We start from the raw sequence: 18,767 nt of genomic DNA, 5'->3' as shown, positions 1-18,767 counted from the left end.
CTCTCTGTCTCTCTCTCTCTCGGAAAACAGACATTGTAACAGAAACATAAGTCATTTTTAGACACATTTTATTTTATCAAAATAAGTTGACATAAACTGTTTGTTTTTAGTCACACACATACATTAGTTGCTGATAGAGCACCAAGCATTTCGTATATATCAAAACACATGCAATGACAGTCATATAAAAGAAACTATCATATCTATATATATATATATATATATATATATATATATATATATATATATATATATATATATATATATATATATATATATTTGCTGTAAAACTTCATAGTTAAGATAAATAGATATAAGACAGCTTAATCAGATATTCAGCTGCAGGTTTTTTCTATTTGACAACGGTTTCCTTTTAAGATCTGTAAGTAGATGTGTGTGTACAAGTGAGCTGACTTTTCCTGTATTGTAGTTGTCTGTTTGTGTGTGTGTGGTTAGATGTATGCCACGACACGACAATTTTGTAAATGAGATGAGATAATGAAATCCAGATTTTAAATACAATTTAATTTTAAAAAGTCCTTTTTTCAAAAAGTAAACTTTTTAACCAAATTAACATTCATAAAAATGTGTGATGCTGTGCAGTATACAGCTGTAATAAAGTAGAGGATAGCAGGTTACAAATCTTTACCATTTTTACTTTTCTGACTGATTGTTAATTTAAACAAATATGACACAAAACAATGTGCTGTTTTTTTTTTTTTTTTTAGCATGATGGTGACAGATGTATAATAAAAATTACTTTTATAAATAACATTACAAACTGCTGAAAGGTAAATGACAACAACATATTATCAACTAAATTAACAATTCTGCATCGAGAGCAGCAGGAAATTGAATTTATTCTTAAGTATGTTTTTACTTTCTCTTAGTATAAATCTATTAAGTAGCATGTTTGTAGCTGTATACTCTATTGTATAGTATACTGTATTGAATGGTAGATAGTACCACATTTGTAAATACTGTACATATAAATCTAAACTTACTGCATTACCTTGTTATAAGCAATAAAGCAGTAAAGTTAAAACAAGCTAACAAGTGGACAGTCAAACTGAAAATGTATGAAAAAAGGGATTAGTCACCCTGTTACTCTTTTCCTGTCAACAGACATATGACACATTAAAACACATATTTACGCCACTCATTGTAAATATATTATCTCAACGGAATCATGCAATCATTTTCAAAGATAGAAAAATTGCTAAGAGGTGATAGACCTAGGTTCATCCAAGTAGTTGATACTATATTCCTAATCTGAAACAGAAGTAATGAAAAAAGCAGTGAAGCAAGAATCTTACAGTATTAACATCTGCTGAAAAGGTTTCTTTTTCTCACTGCAGATACTCAACTGTAAGATAATGTCTCAGGCATTGTGCCCATAAAAAATCAATTATTGCGAAATGTCGTAGTAGTAGTCCCGCAATCTGCGTTCAACAACTACAAATGGAGGCCTTTCTTCAATTCTGCAAAGACAAAAAAATATAACCTTGCTGAATATATAATTGTATCTTTTATCAGAACAAGGCAAGACAAAAAATATGATAAACAATATTTTAATGCTGCATAAAAGAGGACCTGTGATTTAAGTCCTATTCAGTCTACACATTCACAGATACAATAGCACGTACAAACATCCAGTGCTTGAGAACATACAGACCCTAATATTCTGTTTAACCCTGTTAGTTCCTCTGGCTTTTCCCGAGGCACATCAGCATGGCTCTGTTCCTCTGTAACTAGTTACTGGATCCTCAGCTGATGCTATATCCTTGCACTACTAATATGTCACTGTAGATACAAATTGTTTTAATTCTAAACTTGTTACATATTAAACTCATATTATATTCTAGTAGTATTTGCACTTACTGTAAACTGTACTGTATTTAAATATTGTTTTTGCACTGAATTGCCCTTTAACATCTGTAAGGCACCTTCTGCCAAATAAACAACAACTACTACTACTAGGACTACTACTACTGCTACAACTGCCACTACTGCTCCACTACTACTACTACTACTACTACTAATAATAATAATAATATAATAATAATAATAATAATAATAATAATAATATCCAACCCCACCCACTGGCAAAACAACTGCAGTCTAAATGCAATTACATTCTGGAAGTACTTAAATTACCAGTGCAGTCTGAGTTACTGGAATTAAATGATGCCCCAATTTATGGGGCATTCTTTTTTGACAGGATCTATCAAGTGGACAACTGGTAAATTACCACTGGACCGTTGTTGACTGTTGCCTCGGATGTTATAATGGGTGACTGTTTGTAATAGGCAGAGTATATTGCCTAAACAACTGGGAAAAATTGATGCTATACAGCTGAAAACTGATATTAAGTTTCAGACTCACTTGTAAGTCCAGCATTGTTTCATGAGGTCGTACATTTCAGGTGGACAATCTGGGGGAGATTCCATCCTATCTCCACGTTCAAGCATTTGCATGACATCATTTCCTTTCATACCCTAAAAAAGAAATGTATTTTGGATATATAAATAAACCATGTGCATGTTAAGTCACTTTACTTATGTGTTCAAAATAAAATAAAAATAAAACTTTAAATATTATTAATGATGACTTTGTGTAGATCAATTGTATTGATTAGATACCTTTTTTTTTTTTTTTAATTTAATTTTTTTAAACTATTTTCTGTACGAAAAAATCTACTTTAACTTTTAATTATATTGTTGAGCTTACACTTAAATGCTTTTTTAGCACTGTGGTGACGTGATGTATAATAAAAATAAGTTTTATAAATAACATTACAAACTGCTAAACAGTAAATGTTAAACAAAACAACAAAATATAATTAACTACATTAACAGCTTTGCATCGACAGCAACAGGAAACTGAATTTTATCTTAAGTATGTTTTTACTTTCTCTTTACAATATAAACGTATGTAGCATGTTAATAGTAGTATACTTTATATTGAAAATACATACAGGACATTGCAAAACCATATGAACCTATAAGGAAACCTTTTTAAGAGCTTGCTGGATAGACTAGTTTCAGAGACACTGCATTTTACACACATTCCAGTATATGGGGGAACTCACTTTGTATGGCTTCTGTCCGAAGGAAAATGCTTCCCACATCAAAACACCAAAGCTCCATACATCACTCTTGCAGGAAAACTTGAAGAAGTTCATGCATTCCGGAGCATACCACTTGACTGGCCATTTCCCATGACTTTTAGCCTACAAAAACAAGGAAATGGGTAGATTCTGAAATAAGCAAATCTCAGTACTGTACAAAATAGTTAATTTTGCTAAAGTTTCCAGTAAAGTAAAACAAAGGTTATCATTTGTGACTGATTTACAATGATAAACAAGTCTTACTTTGTAGTAATTCTCTTCCGCATTTAGTGCTTTTGAGAGCCCAAAGTCACTAATTTTGGCATAATGCTGGGTGACTAGCAGCACATTTCTGGCAGCCAAGTCTCTGTGAACAAAATTGTTCTCTTCCAGGTACTTCATGCCCATGGAAACTTGGTGAACTAACTCTGTGATATTCTTTTTGGAAATATGCCTAAAGAGATTTTAAGAGGGAGCAGGTTAGCAATACAGTCGACAAATACTCTACACATTGTCACTTTCTGTAAACAATTGTTTTTGTTTGTTTTTTTCCGGGAAAACTTGATGTGAGGAGTTATTATCTAGAACACATACTAAATTTCAACTGGCCAGGCAGTGCAGTTTTTTAGGGTTTTTTTTTGGCATATAATATCTGAAATGTACAGTTATTATATTTTCAAGCATGAATACAGATGTTCTAATATACATAATATACCAGAAAGAAGGCTGTTCAATGTTTTGAGTTATTACAAAATATTTTCTGAGCTTCTAAATTATAGTGTTCATTTTCAATCTAAATTCACTATATGGACATAAATAAAGAAAGCATGGAGGGCATACAGGGACCCATCTGTAAACTGCCAGTGGTTAAGGAAGTTGAAAGTTCATAGTAGACCCTGTTGTTCTCTTGATGATTTTTTTATTTTTACTATAGTTTGCCATCTGGTGGTAGAAACAATGAAGTGCAGCTGAATCAAAGCTTTAAATAAATAAATAAATAAATAAAATATTTCTGCACTGCTGAGCCAGGGGCAAACTGTAATTTGTGTTGCAGGGGGTGGAACATGTGGCTTCCACGGCAGCTAAATAAATAAATAAATTTCTGGCTAGCCCAGCTCTGTGAATTTGCATGGAAAGCAAACCACTAACTAAAACTGACTTACTTGTCTTTTTGCAAGAATTTGTTGAGGGGACCTAACTCTGCAAGTTCCATAACCAGCATCAAATTCTCAGCTGCACAGATTCCAATCATTCGGACGATGTACGGGTTGTCCAGTTGCTGCATCACGTTTGCTTCTCTGAGCATCTCCTCCTTGACCGCTGGATCATTGTCCTCGTTCTTTAGGATTTTTACAGCTACTGCTTTTTCAGATCTGGTAATACATTGTAAAACACATCTTTAAAGTAACTAGCTTCTAATTAAATGTTCTTATTTTATTTTCACTGTCACCCCCCCCCCCCCCCCCCCACACACACACACACATAACTTTTAGGTGTTTCCAATTGCAATATATCAAATATATGAAGCACTTTGATGTCTTGTGTATAAGTTTCAAATCGCAGAAGGCAAAAAAAAAAAAAAATATCTCACAACATCCGTTGTTCACTTCCATTGTCTATATAGATCTCATATCCATTTCTGAGATGTGTTGAATCTTGTGTTTTTTGTCATGTTTACGGAATAATGTAAAGCAGCAACAGACTTCCTGGAACGAAGGCAAGATGTCAGTTTAAAATGAAAATACATGTAGCTAATGGAAGTGCAAAATAGGTATGATTTATAGCATTCTTTTGTTGGCTGCAATTACTTTAAAAAACAATTGGTTTGTATTAATGTCCGCTCTGTGGGTGTGTGTGTGTGTGTGTGTGGTGTGTGTGGTGTGTATATATATATATATATATATATATATATATAATATATATATATATATATATATATATATACATTAAATCCATCTCAACAGAATTGTCTGCTGGGATGGAGGCACAGGAGTTGAAGGTTGACTAGTAAGCAGGTTAGCAGGTTAGTCTCATCTAACTTGTAGTCTCACATTGGTTTCCATGGACGGTTAAATTATCATGAAGTGAAGATGCGCATGCACGTTTGGTAGAAAATCTTGTGAGTGGCATTTCAGGCCAAAAAAAAACAAACAAAAAAAAAAACAAATCAATGGTCACAGAGAAGGACAAGGTAAATCTCACTTTCACTTTTAAGGGCAAAATGCAGAACACCTTTTTCATGAAAACACCAATTTCACGTGAAAAACTCAATAAACTCTTATTTCATAAGCACTATAGTCTTAAGGAATGAAGTCAGTTGAAGGAGAGTCTAAAATGGCAGCAAATAAGTATTGTTTTTGTTTGAAGTATTTTTGTCTTCATTATAATGGTGTTCAATTAAAAATGTAAAAAAAACCCAGCATTCTGCACTTGTAACTGAAATGGTTTCCTTGTGAGAAGGTCACATTCTTGTGTGCAAATTGTTGTATGCATGGAAACCACACTTTCAGGGACGTTAATCTAAAAACAGGATAACATTTTTAATTGATCGTCCATCCGTCCGTCCGTTCCTCCTCCTCTCCCTTGCCTTTCACTTAATTTGCACAACATTTTGAGAATAGGGGAATGGAAACGCTGGAAGGTGTAAAAATCTATATTTGGCCCCCACCCTAGATGTTTCAAGTGGGGGGGGGGGGGGGGGACAAAAAAACATATGTAAATATCTTCCTTGCGGGATAATGAACAAAAGCAAAATGAACTGATCTGCAGTTCCAAGGCTTGTGGCTTTTAACCTAGCTGTGATTGAACTTTTTAAAAATAAATCTCAATGATGTGATGAAAAAAATGTCATAAACCCTTTTCAAGCTTGTTGCTTAATGAGAGGTAAGAAAACCTTAGATGGGGCCAATTTGTAGAACTGTTCAAGTAAGGCAGTGGTAGGATATATTTTGCAGGTTGAAATAATGAATTAAGGGACAACGTTCTACAGTAGAATGGATGGGAAGAGCCAGAGGATGCCTATGCCTGTAGCAGTTCAACAAGCAGACCATGTGTTGGCACCTTCATTAGAAAATGTTAAACCAACTTGCATGTTGATAAAAACTACATCAGGTAAATGCAGGTTTTTCAAGGTACATTGTTAATTAATCTCTCTTGTTCCTTACTGTTATACAAAATACTTGCATTACAACTACAAAACACAAGCTAAAACAGTAAATGTTCTGTGTTTCAAAAACTGGGTCAACCTTAATTCTGCTTTACTGACATTACAAGACTACTGCGCATCAGCTAGCCCAGTGATAAGCCAGACCCCCTTGCAAATATCTTTCCTCCCTACGTCCATTTTATTTGTTTTATTTTGAATTACATCCCAACTTCAGTATTTCTCCTTGGGGTGTTACCACTGAAGACAACAGCCATACAATCACACATTACAAGACTGCACGTTGCATACTCAAACAATACATGAATAACACAGTGCTAAAACCCCTATCAGTAAGAACTGGGATTAGATTTTATTTCAACTACCCAAGAACTATTAAAATTAATGTTCAGGTTGTGAGCAGAACAAAAGAAAAGGGCTTGTAACCAAGAGATCCCTGGTTCAAATCCTGGCTCATTCATTGTGTGACCCTGAGCAAGTCATTTAACCTCCTTGTTCGCCATCTTTCGGGTGAGACATTGTAAGTGACTGCAGCTAATACATAGTTCACACAAGCTAGTCTCTGTAAGTCGCCTTGGATAAAGACGTCTGCTAAATAAACAAGTAATAATAATTATCCTACACAATAACGGCAGTTTAGTTTGAAATACCCAAATATAATCCAGTGCCAAAAAGTTTAAAAAAGAATTGATTTGTATGTAAAAACTATTTTTCATCACAGAACAGCATTAAGCGGACATTCCTGTTTGGTAACAATCAAAAATCAAGGAGGCCTGGTGAATGTGGTGGATATTAATGCTTACTTACACTATGCATGTTGATAAAGCATCTTGTCATTTTAATACATTTTTTAGAGGCTGGTAGTGGTACCTACTTCATCATGCGATAAACCCCTTTCTTCACAGTACCAAAGTTCCCAGAGCCAAGCTCCCTCTCTTCCAGTATAAGTTGCTTCCGGTCTAGATGAACAGTTTTGGGTTTCAGTTCTTCTGGGTCGGCATACGGACTTTCATAAACCGCAGTGTCCATGGGCAGAGCCTCTTTGAAAAGTGATGGTACAATGAAAAAGCAATAATCAGTGCTTAGAAAAGAAGACCTACACATTATTAACACACTACATTGACATTCAGAATTGTACTGGAGATATATTCCAAGCTTGCATTTAAATAAAAATGCAGTCACCATTTCTTGTTATACCTTGTTTTTTATTCCCTGGCCTCATTTCATAGGGGTTGAGTTGTGCAGAGCTGTTAGCACGAACACCCATATCGTTCACCTTCTGCATGGATGAAGAAAAATACATTCAAAAAATCTTCAGCAAATGGAAAGAACGTTTTTTTGCTGTTATGTAGCAAAATCATATGCAACACGCAAGGCACATGAAACAACTTGATGAATTGTTTTGAACAGTAGATCACGCATTAAGCTGGACTGCAAAATATGCAAGCACCAAAGCTGTATTAGAAATTTGAAAAGTGGTGAAATGTAAGTCAAGTTGCAAGTTAATAACCCCATTTCTCTTACAAAAGTTTACCACTGTATTTTGGCAGTTTTACCATGCATATTTACTATAGTTTACACTGATTTGCCATGTTTATTAATATGTTTACTGTATCTTGATATTCTTTATATTGCTTACCTATGCTTTACCAAGCTTTCACTGTGATTTATTACATGTTGCTATGCATTTACTGTGGTAAACTTTTATAAGGGTTACCATAAAAACTTTAAAAAATCATCAGAAATTCCTTGAAAAAAAGGAAACAAATCTTCAGTCAATGGATGGTGCGGTATACGTTCTGTGTACATGCTGCTTTCTGTTGCTTTTAATGTGTGATGGGAGCCTTCCTCACATGCTCAGCGTAAAGTCACACTCAAACAACCCAATAATGGAACGTAACAAACTCTAATTCAGCAAGGAAACCTTCCTAGTTATCATCGTGACAGCGTTCTCCCAGGCCAGTCCCAAGTAAAGAACTGTCATGAGCCGTGCTGCCAGCACACTCAAATGGAAACACACAGGGTGTACCCCCTTGACACACTACAACACCTTTCTTGTAGAAATACATTGTGGTTACTGTAATTCTATTGTTATATCTGTTCTACTGTGCTATGTCAGGTTTTAGTATTGTGCCTTTATGACATGGTACAGATGTTGAGATGGACAATAAACACATAAAGGCCTACCTAGCTTTGACCGTGAACCAACCTTTTTCCTTTAGCTTTTGTAAAAGAAAAAAAAAAATTGTTAAAGAGTTACACCCCAAATTAAGCCCACTGAAGCATGTGAAAATTACCACAGAGTTTTTTTTAAGCACATACATTTTGACAAAATTGGAAATAAAATAAAATACAAAAAGAGCTGAGTATTTTGTATTTTACCGCGTTTTAATGTCTTGTTGTTTAGTAAAAATAAATACATATAATGTGTATAGAACTGTATTCAACCAAAAAAAAAAAAGTTTGGCACTCATTCAGGACCACCTGTTTGAATTTTTGCATTACAGTATACAGTAGAACAGGGGTCTCCAATCCTGGTCCTGGAGGGCCGGTGTCCCTCCTGGTTTTTGTTCCAACTGTACTCTAAATTACTTAATTGGACCAATTAAGTGCTTATTAGAAGCTTAATTAGTTAAATTAATTAATTTAGTATAGAATTGGAATAAAAACCAGTAGGGACACCAGCCCTCCAGGACCAGGATTGGAGACCCCTGCAGTAGAACACATTTAATATAGAAGTAGTAATGGAAGAATGATGAGATTAAACAGGATGCAGAGTAAATTCCTAGAGGCTTCTACACTTTGTTCCTACACAACCTTCACTGCATATCCTCAAATGTGGTTAGATGTTTTCAGTCTAGTCCGACTGGCTCCGGATTTTAAACATTCATAGAAATATTTTAGAAAAAAAGGTATTTACTGATTTACAAATCCTGAGTTTGGTTTGTTTTCTTCTCCAGTTGATTGATTAGAAGCAGCTTTTCTTTTTCAAAGTGAAGTACCATTTTCTAACCATTTGAGACACACAATAGGAAACATACTACAGGCTAATTAACAACTTAGGCTTAAAAACATCAGATATTGAGTATGGGACAACTTACGTTAACAACGCATTGTTATAAAACTGCCATGATAATTAAACGACCCTGTCACCAGCAAACACACGCGATATTATGATGAGGTCAGGATGTTAATGTCCCATAGGACACTCGCAGCTCCTGAAGATGTTTGTGTTTTTCTTGTGTTAAGATGTAACTAGACATTGTGCAGGTTTTGTTGTCTGAATGGTTTTGTTACGAGGCTGAGTGGAACTAGTTGTTTTACAGTATAACCTGCATTACTATGCTATCCAGCTGTTTAACATCTGCACAGATTGACACATCACAGACACTCCTTGATAATAAAAAAATATGAAACAGGTGAACACTGGTATTCTGGACCATAATTCTAAGTTTTATCTACCTTTTGGTATCTGTTTGCTTTTGGGTCAATACCCAAATTATAAAATACCAGTATATACCAAAGTTTATTTCAAATATTCATTATCTCAGTTCTGTGTCATACTTACAACACAATGCATTCTATGCAACACTGACCACCATTTAGCATCCCAGCAGTACACCTGCTTGCATAACAATGTTTTACATTAAATAATAATAATAATAATAATAATAATAATAATAATAATAATATAATAATAATAATAATAATAATAATAATAAAATGCTCATGTCTTTGAAGAAAAGGGCAAGTGCCTTCATCTAATAGATGAAACCAGCAAGTATAGTACAATTCTAGACATGTGAACTTGGCTGCGTCGTACTAGGTTTGTGAGTTAAAGGGCATTCTTGCTGACTACAGTATGATTGCAAAGGATTAACATATATGATCATTTTAAACCTTTACTTTTCCAGTGAGTAGCCCAACAGAAAAAAACAAGAGTGGATTAAAGTGCATTAGTAATAGCAGGGGGAGGCCTCCATGCAGTGTGTCAGGTGGAAACAAGGTGGAACTCTGCATGCACTTGGTTGGGAAGATCTTCACTCAAAAATGTTACGCAGTCTGTTAAAACACTGGAACTGAATGCATGCAAATGAGTATTAATTTGCTAGTAAAAAAGAAAGTAAATTAACTATTTCTTAGCATATGTGAGTCTGCTTAATTTTATCCAATGCACTTTCTAAGTCAAGGGCTTTTCGCCAGTGAGGCCAACCTGCACTTTCCTGGACTCAACATAGTGTACTTGTAGCTGCAGCCAGATACAGCCAAGATGACGCAGTCCGATTTAAATGCCATTCTTGTCTCATCAGAGAGGCTGCCACTGTCTACAGGAATGCTGAAGGTTTTATGCAATATATTTTGAAGATGATTTTGATTCCGCAACAAGAGCATCACTTTTTTATATTCAAGAGTGAATAAGTATTCTGCAGTAATGATTGAAAAATACACATGCTGATTAATAAATATTGGCACAGATTGGAAGAATTAAGAAGAACACCAGCTGCCCCAACACCTTGTTAGTAGCAAACCACACATTAGTAGAAGGGTGTCAGATCAGGTTAGTTCATTGCACACATCTCCTACCGCTTTAATTTTGAGGGAAAGCAATTGTAAATGGTGTGATAGTTGCACCTGTTTGCAGCCAGGCTTTGGAAAGGAGTAGGATTTCATTCTGGAGAAAATTCCACCTGTTCCACCATTCTAGAAACCACAATTTCAAAAAGGAATTATTTTCTAAATGGAAAGGGTTCACATATTTCTATAACCAGCAAGTACTTGGTTACATTTAAAACCCAGAAAATGGACTATAGTGTTAAATGAAGCACAGTTTACATGACTTCTGATGCAAGATTCTTCTTGGTTTACTGATCTGTTAGAAACAAAGTGTTTGTTAACTCTATGCATATCTATTAAACAGAGATGAATACAAAGCTGTCCTATTCACTACAGTACTGATTGTTCACAATTTCCAAAGATTAAAAAAAAAAAAAAAAAAAAAAAAAAGAAGTTGTGTGAAAGAAAATTACATTTTTGATGGATTGCAGTTTGTGTGGCCCAGTAAATTTCAAAAGAACAGTCAAAAAGCAAATTGTATTTTTTGGAAACTATGTCTAATTCTAACAGAATAAAAAGCCACATATTTTATTTGCAAATAAATAGGCAATCTAACCCAAAGATACAGCAAGCACTTTGACAACACACACAAACTGCAAACAGAAACAGACTGTAAAAGACAGATACGTTTGTTATAAAACAAGACTGGAGTCTCATACATTGAATATCGATACAGGTGGAAAAAAATAAAAAATTTAAAAAAACTTAAAATTTAGTCACCAACATGAGTAAATGAAAAATGCAGAGTGGCATTAACAACAAAAACACAGAGAAAAGTAGCAAGATTCGAGAGAAGAAAAAACGCAATTCATGACCTCTACCAATACACTAATGGAAAAAAAAAATCCTGTTGCTAGAGATTAGAGGGATACTTACCCTGGGGTGATTATGAGGAACTGGTGGACAGCTCAGATCTATAGAATCTGTAAAAATAAATAAAGCGGTGAGTACAATTATTTCTTAATAAAAAGGCAGAAGTAAGTATCATCTGAATGAAGATTAAGAAAATAGTACATATTAATGTAATATCCATTAAATGAATATCTGTGCCTGTGGCCTTTACCATGTTTTATTTCCACCTCGCTGCCTTGCGTGTATAGCAAATGCATCAGTGTGGATCATACACACTGAGAATTACTCCACTGCAATAACCAGCTTCACTGGAATGAGTCTTGTAACATTAATGATTTGTGAAGAACTTTTATTCAAGACACTAACCTCAGCGGTGACAGTAAAGTGCCTTTGCTGGTACTTCAGGACTAATGAAGTGGCTGTTTCTGTGTAAAGGCAGCATGTTTCAACATAGAGTCTAGTGAAAAATAAACACCAGCTAATATTTCAAAAGAGAAAGAAAACAAAAGCAGAAGTACATACCAAGTGGCAAGTCAGGCCGGGGACATGGTTCTGTGAGAACCCTCAGCAGTCCATCAGGCTTATAAGAATAGTGCTCTACCAACTGTGGAAATACACCATGGTGAGTGAAGATATTTCTAGAAACAAGAATATTTCACTTACATCTGTGTAAAAACTACTGTCAGCAGGATATCAAAGAAAATACCTTTGCTTACTGTGGCACTATCCTAACACAGTTTTCATTCACTTTTTTTTAAGCTAATGGTCTGTATGATACCTTTCTATTCATCATAGTTAGGGCCCTGTGTTTTTCACTTGTTTTTTAACCTGTAATTTAGTCCTCTAGCCACACGATGTCACTATAGTCTCCATAGTAAGCCACAGAATGAGCAATCATTAAACAATAATCCCATTACATTACTTCAATCATTTGAATTGCTCATCCCATTACTACAAAGTACGTCTTGGTAGATTAATAAACAGAACGTTCTAGATGGCTACTGACATTTATTTAACCCTTACATGCCTGTGAATATGTATAACAGGATTTTAAAAGGACATTTTTTTTCAATATTATTTCAGAGAACTCAAGTATAAATACATTATTAATAGGTTTTAATTTATCATTACACTTTTACGCAAGTCATTTGTTAAACAAATAAATAACATTTCCTTGTTATCTGGATCTCACAGGCACAAACATGTAATTCGTCAGCAGAAAGGGAGGTACCGTTTTTGAATGGATTTCCTGTTTCTGGCACCTATCCCGGAACAGTCTAGTTAATATAACCATTATTGGGATCTGGACATTTGATAGATTCTGTAACACATGTTAGCCGTGTTTCTTTTCTGTTATTATTATAATTATTTTGTTTTGTTTGTGTTGTTTTTATTGGTTTTGTTTTGTTCTTTGAATATAATGTAAAACAAAAAAAAAAAAAAAAACATTCATAAGTGTTAATTATGTTTGCATGAAAGACACAAAAAAAACATTTTCAGTTCTTGTGCATTATATTTTGCTATTAAACTTATGCATCATCAGTTGGTTAACCTGGCCTTCTTTCATGGATTGACGTTGCTCTGTGAAAATGTGTCCATATGAAGAAACACTTTTTTCAGCATCCACAGAATTGGTATCAACTGACAAATATCTTTTAGCCTTTCTTGCTAAATTGGGAAATAGTACTGCATTTCTCCAAAATTCAGTGACAAAAATTCCACTACCATTTCCTTTTGCATATAGTTTATATCCCCCTGTGTAAATAGGGGGCAGGCCAAAGCCCTGCTGATAAAAATATTGTGTGATTTGAAGGTGGTGGTTTGTTTTTATTATTGTGTGTATTGTCTGGGGTGTGTAGAATGGGTGATTTAATGTTTTATTGTTTGGTTTAAATGTGGTCTGGCAGAGGTGGTGTTAGCAGCTCATGTCTGCCAGACAGCTCGTGAGAATACCTGGTCGGCAGCTAATGTTCTTTTGTTTGTCCTTTTTGTTTAATAAATACGTGCACCAGCGCTTTTAACGCATAGTACCTGTGTGTGTGCCAGTCAGCTTCCTGGTCTGGGGATGGCACCACACAGCCATCCTGCCACACCCTCCCTTTCTGATTTACAGTAAGCATCAAACCCTGGAACAGAATCTAACGGGAAGGTTTCTTTAACCAGACTACAAACTTGTTGGTCAATTTTTCATAAACCGTGGAAAGTTTTAACACACTGTTTGTTTATACTGGAATCTGTGCTGTGCCACTCTTGTGCCAGTGCTCGGTATGTACTTATTCATCCTGCAACTTTATTATACGTTTGATGAACTTTACCATTACGGCTTTCAAACCACTGTGTAACATCCACTAGTGTCTAGTCCTTTACCATGCGTTGCAATCAGGGAGAGTGGAGACACCAGGTGGATATTGCTGTGAACGATCTCTCAAAAAAATGCTTTTTGATTGCATCCATTTTTTCTAAAACAGCCAGTCTCAGGGTAAGCTTTTTCATAAACGCATCAATTTCTAGAATGGCCATAATTGTCACTTGTAATTAGGGTGCATGTTCTAATAATCCAGAATGTAATGTGTTGATTCCTTAATTATTCTTTTGATCAGTTTAGCTGGAGTGGCTACACGGACATCTGGAGGTTTAGAACTGAATTGCCAGTTAGTCTTGTTTTAATTTTCCCATGAATTTCTCAGGGCCGTAATCATAGTATCTAACAGCAGTCCTAAAAAATGTTTGTTCTCATCCGCGGCTTTCCTTGTTTTCTTCACAATCAATTTTGTTCTGTTTTCGTTGATATCCTGCTGAGCACTTGGTGAAATAACAAATTCCTTATACAGGGTTTTTATTGGTTTATTAACTTTACCTGCCAAAGTGTATCAAATTTCTTTCCATCTGGTATGGAGAGCTTCCCTGTCTTGTCCTTGTCAATCCTATAATGCAGTACTTTGCCCTCATGTAGCAGGCAGAGAGCAAATGAGCCTTTGTCATCGCGTTCCCTTAATCTGGAAAGAAAGCAATTGAATATTAAAGTATAGCCTGTTGACAACATTCCAGGATATATCATAAAACCGTCTAAGTCACTCGATCAGTACAGTCGCACTAGCAGTTCCAAATTCAGTATCAAAATGCTTTTCATCAGCAAACCAATTCTTAAAAACAGATACTGACCATTTGGTTTGTTGTCTTGTTCTCAATTCATTTCTTTGCAGTTCTAGGTTTTCAAGCTCATTCTCCGATACGTTTATATGCCATTCTGTATTTTGTAGTAGGTTTTCAACAGCAGTAGTTGGATCGGGTGTTGTAGGTGAGGATGGTAAATTGACCCACTCCGGTATAGATATGTGGCCAAATAAATCAAAATGTACATAAATAGACTCAGTGTTTAGGTAGCTTGTCATGTTGTCAGTTTAGCTTTAAGCAGGAATGCAATTTTAAAAAAGTCAGTATACATGTGGATTGATTTTAAATTAGATTCACAGTTGGTGCTGAGGCATCTACCATCTATTAGAGCCCGCTAGAGCTGGAAGCTGATTGGCTGATGGTACTGAATTGTTTTCTAATCGAACAAATATACCAATGCCCTGTTTCTATTTCAGCACAAATTCTACTAAAAAAAGGCTGGAGAGCAGCACATACATACCAGTTCTATGAGATACAGCTTTAAACTTGTGATCCCAGGTGTGTGTCTACAATAGTGCAACCTGGCAAAATAGAACTTTTGCTTCCCGTGTTAGTTAATTAATGACAATGCATCTTCACATTTGTTCCAGTACAGCCAATGTTAAAGCTGCCTTGCATAGCCAAGTTTGAAACACAATGCTACAGAAAGCAGCTGGAAGAATTGATCAAATGACAGTTAACTGCAAAGGGCATAAGGGACTATCAACTGGTGTAAATATGCAGCCTTTCCAGAAAAATAAATAAATAAATAGAAGTTCACTTTATCCTTTCTGCAGGTTTCCAAGGAAATACTGTCCTTTGCTATTGTGATAATAAGATTAGCTTATTACAGAGGAAAAAAGATAGAGCTAGAAGTTATTCAACTACAGTATTAAACACAGAGGAATAAATAATTTTTCCTGCACGTATACAATATATACCTAGGAACAGCAGACGGCGATAGTTTGATGCAAATGCCAGTGAGATACCAGAACACTACTACAGTGGTTGAAATACAGAAGTGCTCAAACTAATTGTCAAGATATTTATTTATTTATTTATGTATATTTTGCTCACCTCATGAGATACTAAATCACATCTTGTTTTTAAGCAGTGTCCCAGAGGACAGTAATCATGCATTCAACCTTACATCTGTCACATCAATGTTATATCTGCATAAGTGGGTATTTTTTGTTGTTAAATAAACATTGGGCAAAAGAAGTAATCTACTGAAAATCTACTGTCCTAGTGGAAGAAGCAATGAAAGGTTCAGTGGGTCAATCAGTAGGTGGTATCAATGGGGGAGAATTTAGATTTGAGGGGGGTTTGGTTAGAGTCCCTTTTCAAAATACTGCATTATAGCATTATATTTTTTAAAGCACTAGTTAGGCTTTAATTTCAACTCTTATACACTTTAATCTGAATAGAGGAACTTTGCTTAGAAGCCCAGAAAGCAAGTCAATTATATTTTCAGCCTTCAGTGTGGTAATATTGCCATGGCGAAATTATTTTTTTTTTTCTGTAATTCCTTTTTCTAAATATGCACATCTGAGTTGAGGTCAACAGTTGCAGTTTTTGTAAGATCAGATAATAACTGATAACAAAAGGATGGGAGATCTTAGTAAGTCTCACATGGACCCTGGAAGGCCCAAAGATAACACTGATAATAAGGTTGTTTATACAGTGAACACAATTAAAATGGTTCCCAACAGTTATCAGGTCACAAATTATGAATGACTATTGAGTACAGTACACATATTCAGGAAGTTGTGGACCTGCTACAAATACATTTACTGTAATGCTACAGTGGTCATGTTTTGCATAAAGATGTTACACAACATCTTTTAAAGGAAATAATGTTGTAATGAGGATTTGTGCAAACAACTTATGTTTTTATATATATATATATATATATATATATATATATATATATATATAATAAAATCGAGAGAGAGAGAGAGAGAGAAAACAGCAAAGCCTTTACTGCAAGCAAAAATATACGGTGCCAATGTTTGCCATAAGAATGCTTATTTTGTCAATAGCAATTTATCTTTCAAAATACCCGTAAAATAGCACACTCATTTTAAACAAAATATATTCTGTTTTCAAAATGTTTCCCAAGGGAGGTAAGTCTTCACTAGTTTTAAGACGAGACTACAAACAGTAACATTCTTTGCCACAAATCAATGTTTTTTTTTTTTTTTTTTCGACTCAAGCAGAAGCCTGTTTGTGAGCCACTGGTCAGTTCAGGAAGTCAATATGCAAAATGTCACTACGGAAACCACAGAAAACTTTTCTGCAGCACAGGCCTGAAAGCACTCTTGAGACGGTTTGCGGAAAAAAAAGAAAAAACTCTCTCTGAAAAACAAGGGTCTTAGATAAGAACACCCCATACTAAATGTTGTACCAAAGCTAACTAATGTACTTTATTGATACAAAAAGTAATAGAACACTTCAGAAAAGCTGTATTTGTAATGGAATTCAACTTCATTTTAAAAGCAGATGACAGCAGATATATTTCAATTTAATATATACAAAACATTTAAAAGGTACAAACAAACATGCAAAGAATGTTCATTTTTGCAAATAAAATAAAAAATAAATAAAATTCAATCAAATCCAAAAATATATCAGTAAAACAAAGTATACTATGGTCTACCTTCTCAAAGCTTCTCATAGCAAATATTGATTATTAGAAAGTAAAAGCTCAACCAATGTTGCTAGCAAAAAACGTAGACATTTAATTCAGTGGTTTTGTCTTAATTTGTTTACAATTCGTTTTAATTGACTTTTTTGCAAATAATAATTTAAAGTAAAAACCTTTGAAAAACGCCCCTATGTACTTCAAGTTATATTACTGTAATTTTTGTTTGTTGTTTGTTTGTTTTTCAATGTGTAGTTTGCTTTTAGTACAGTGGTAATACAGTATTATATATAAAGCAATCCATTTAAAATGATGTAATTTCTATACGACTTGAAGAGGAAATTACATATTGTATATCATGTTGAAATAAAAATTTACATTACTAAAACAATTATAATTCAAACCTGTTTTGACAATTAGACTACTTTGAAAAATGTAGTTTCTGCATACGGGCGATAAATAATATACTATTTTGATTCTACTTATTATATAGTATAATATATATTATATAATATAATATTGTTATTGTGAAAAACAAAATAAAACATTTAAAAACAAGTATGTGAACCTTAAATATTTATTAATAAATGTATTTTGAAGAAAAAAACTAAATGAGGATCACACACGATGAAGTGATAGTAGTGGTTTAATTTATAGCTGTAATTCATTCTGATAGCTCCTTATCTTCCTTGAGCAGGCCCCACTGCTCAGACTGTGACTCTTCATCTCAGGTGCAGCTGACGTGTACATTATGGAGCTTTGGCCCTGCTTCTAAAGATCTGGTCTGTCTTCTGCTTTTCATTTTCTCTGTTTATTTTTTTTTTAGTTGACGTTTATCACATTTTGTACTTTGAATTTTGAAACTGTATTTCTTTTCAATTAAAAGATACAGTACTAGTCACACTACACTTGATACAGATAGAACAAAGGACCACAAATAAATATGTTGCTCTGAGCCTGAACCTGCGGTAGAATGTTTGTTCCTTTTGCTTAGCAACACTGATAATGTTTCAGAGGACCTGGGGGATATTTTTATATATTCTGTGTTACCACCTGGCCTTGTTGGTTTTGAGCTACCTGAGTCTCAAAACCAACACAAGACATATTATTTTGTGATAATATATTCTCATGCCTATATTATTCTATTTATATTACAATTATAGTGTTTATATGGCTGGGGTTTTGTACATTATATACTTATCTAATAAAAATCTTTCACATGTTTAAATATC

At 34.4% G+C, this 18,767-nt stretch overlaps 1 protein-coding gene across 2 annotated transcripts in view; it reads right to left on the bottom strand.

Moving 5' to 3' along the window:
* Nucleotides 1–285: 285 nt before the first annotated feature.
* Nucleotides 286–18,767, bottom strand: part of LOC121302164 (tyrosine-protein kinase SYK-like) — a 43,958-nt gene continuing 25,476 nt past the window's right edge. The window contains exons 4-14 of one of the 2 annotated variants that reach the window (XM_041231985.1): nt 14,596–14,734; nt 12,261–12,342; nt 11,763–11,809; nt 10,905–10,973; nt 7,470–7,551; nt 7,147–7,312; nt 4,273–4,482; nt 3,374–3,563; nt 3,092–3,232; nt 2,386–2,498; nt 286–1,481 (exon numbers count right to left, since the gene is read on the bottom strand). In XM_041231985.1, the coding sequence (XP_041087919.1) occupies nt 1,409–1,481; nt 2,386–2,498; nt 3,092–3,232; nt 3,374–3,563; nt 4,273–4,482; nt 7,147–7,312; nt 7,470–7,551; nt 10,905–10,973; nt 11,763–11,809; nt 12,261–12,342; nt 14,596–14,734 (1,312 nt within the window). In that variant the 3' untranslated portion in view covers nt 286–1,408. The remainder of the gene's footprint in view (nt 1,482–2,385; nt 2,499–3,091; nt 3,233–3,373; nt 3,564–4,272; nt 4,483–7,146; nt 7,313–7,469; nt 7,552–10,904; nt 10,974–11,762; nt 11,810–12,260; nt 12,343–14,595; nt 14,735–18,767) is intronic. The other variant, XM_041231992.1, reaches the window with a different exon arrangement.

The sequence above is a fragment of the Polyodon spathula genome, chromosome 2, assembly GCF_017654505.1.
Source record: "Polyodon spathula isolate WHYD16114869_AA chromosome 2, ASM1765450v1, whole genome shotgun sequence".
In the NCBI taxonomy this organism is placed as follows: domain Eukaryota; kingdom Metazoa; phylum Chordata; class Actinopteri; order Acipenseriformes; family Polyodontidae; genus Polyodon; species Polyodon spathula.
This window is presented reverse-complemented; position numbering and strand designations above follow the sequence as displayed.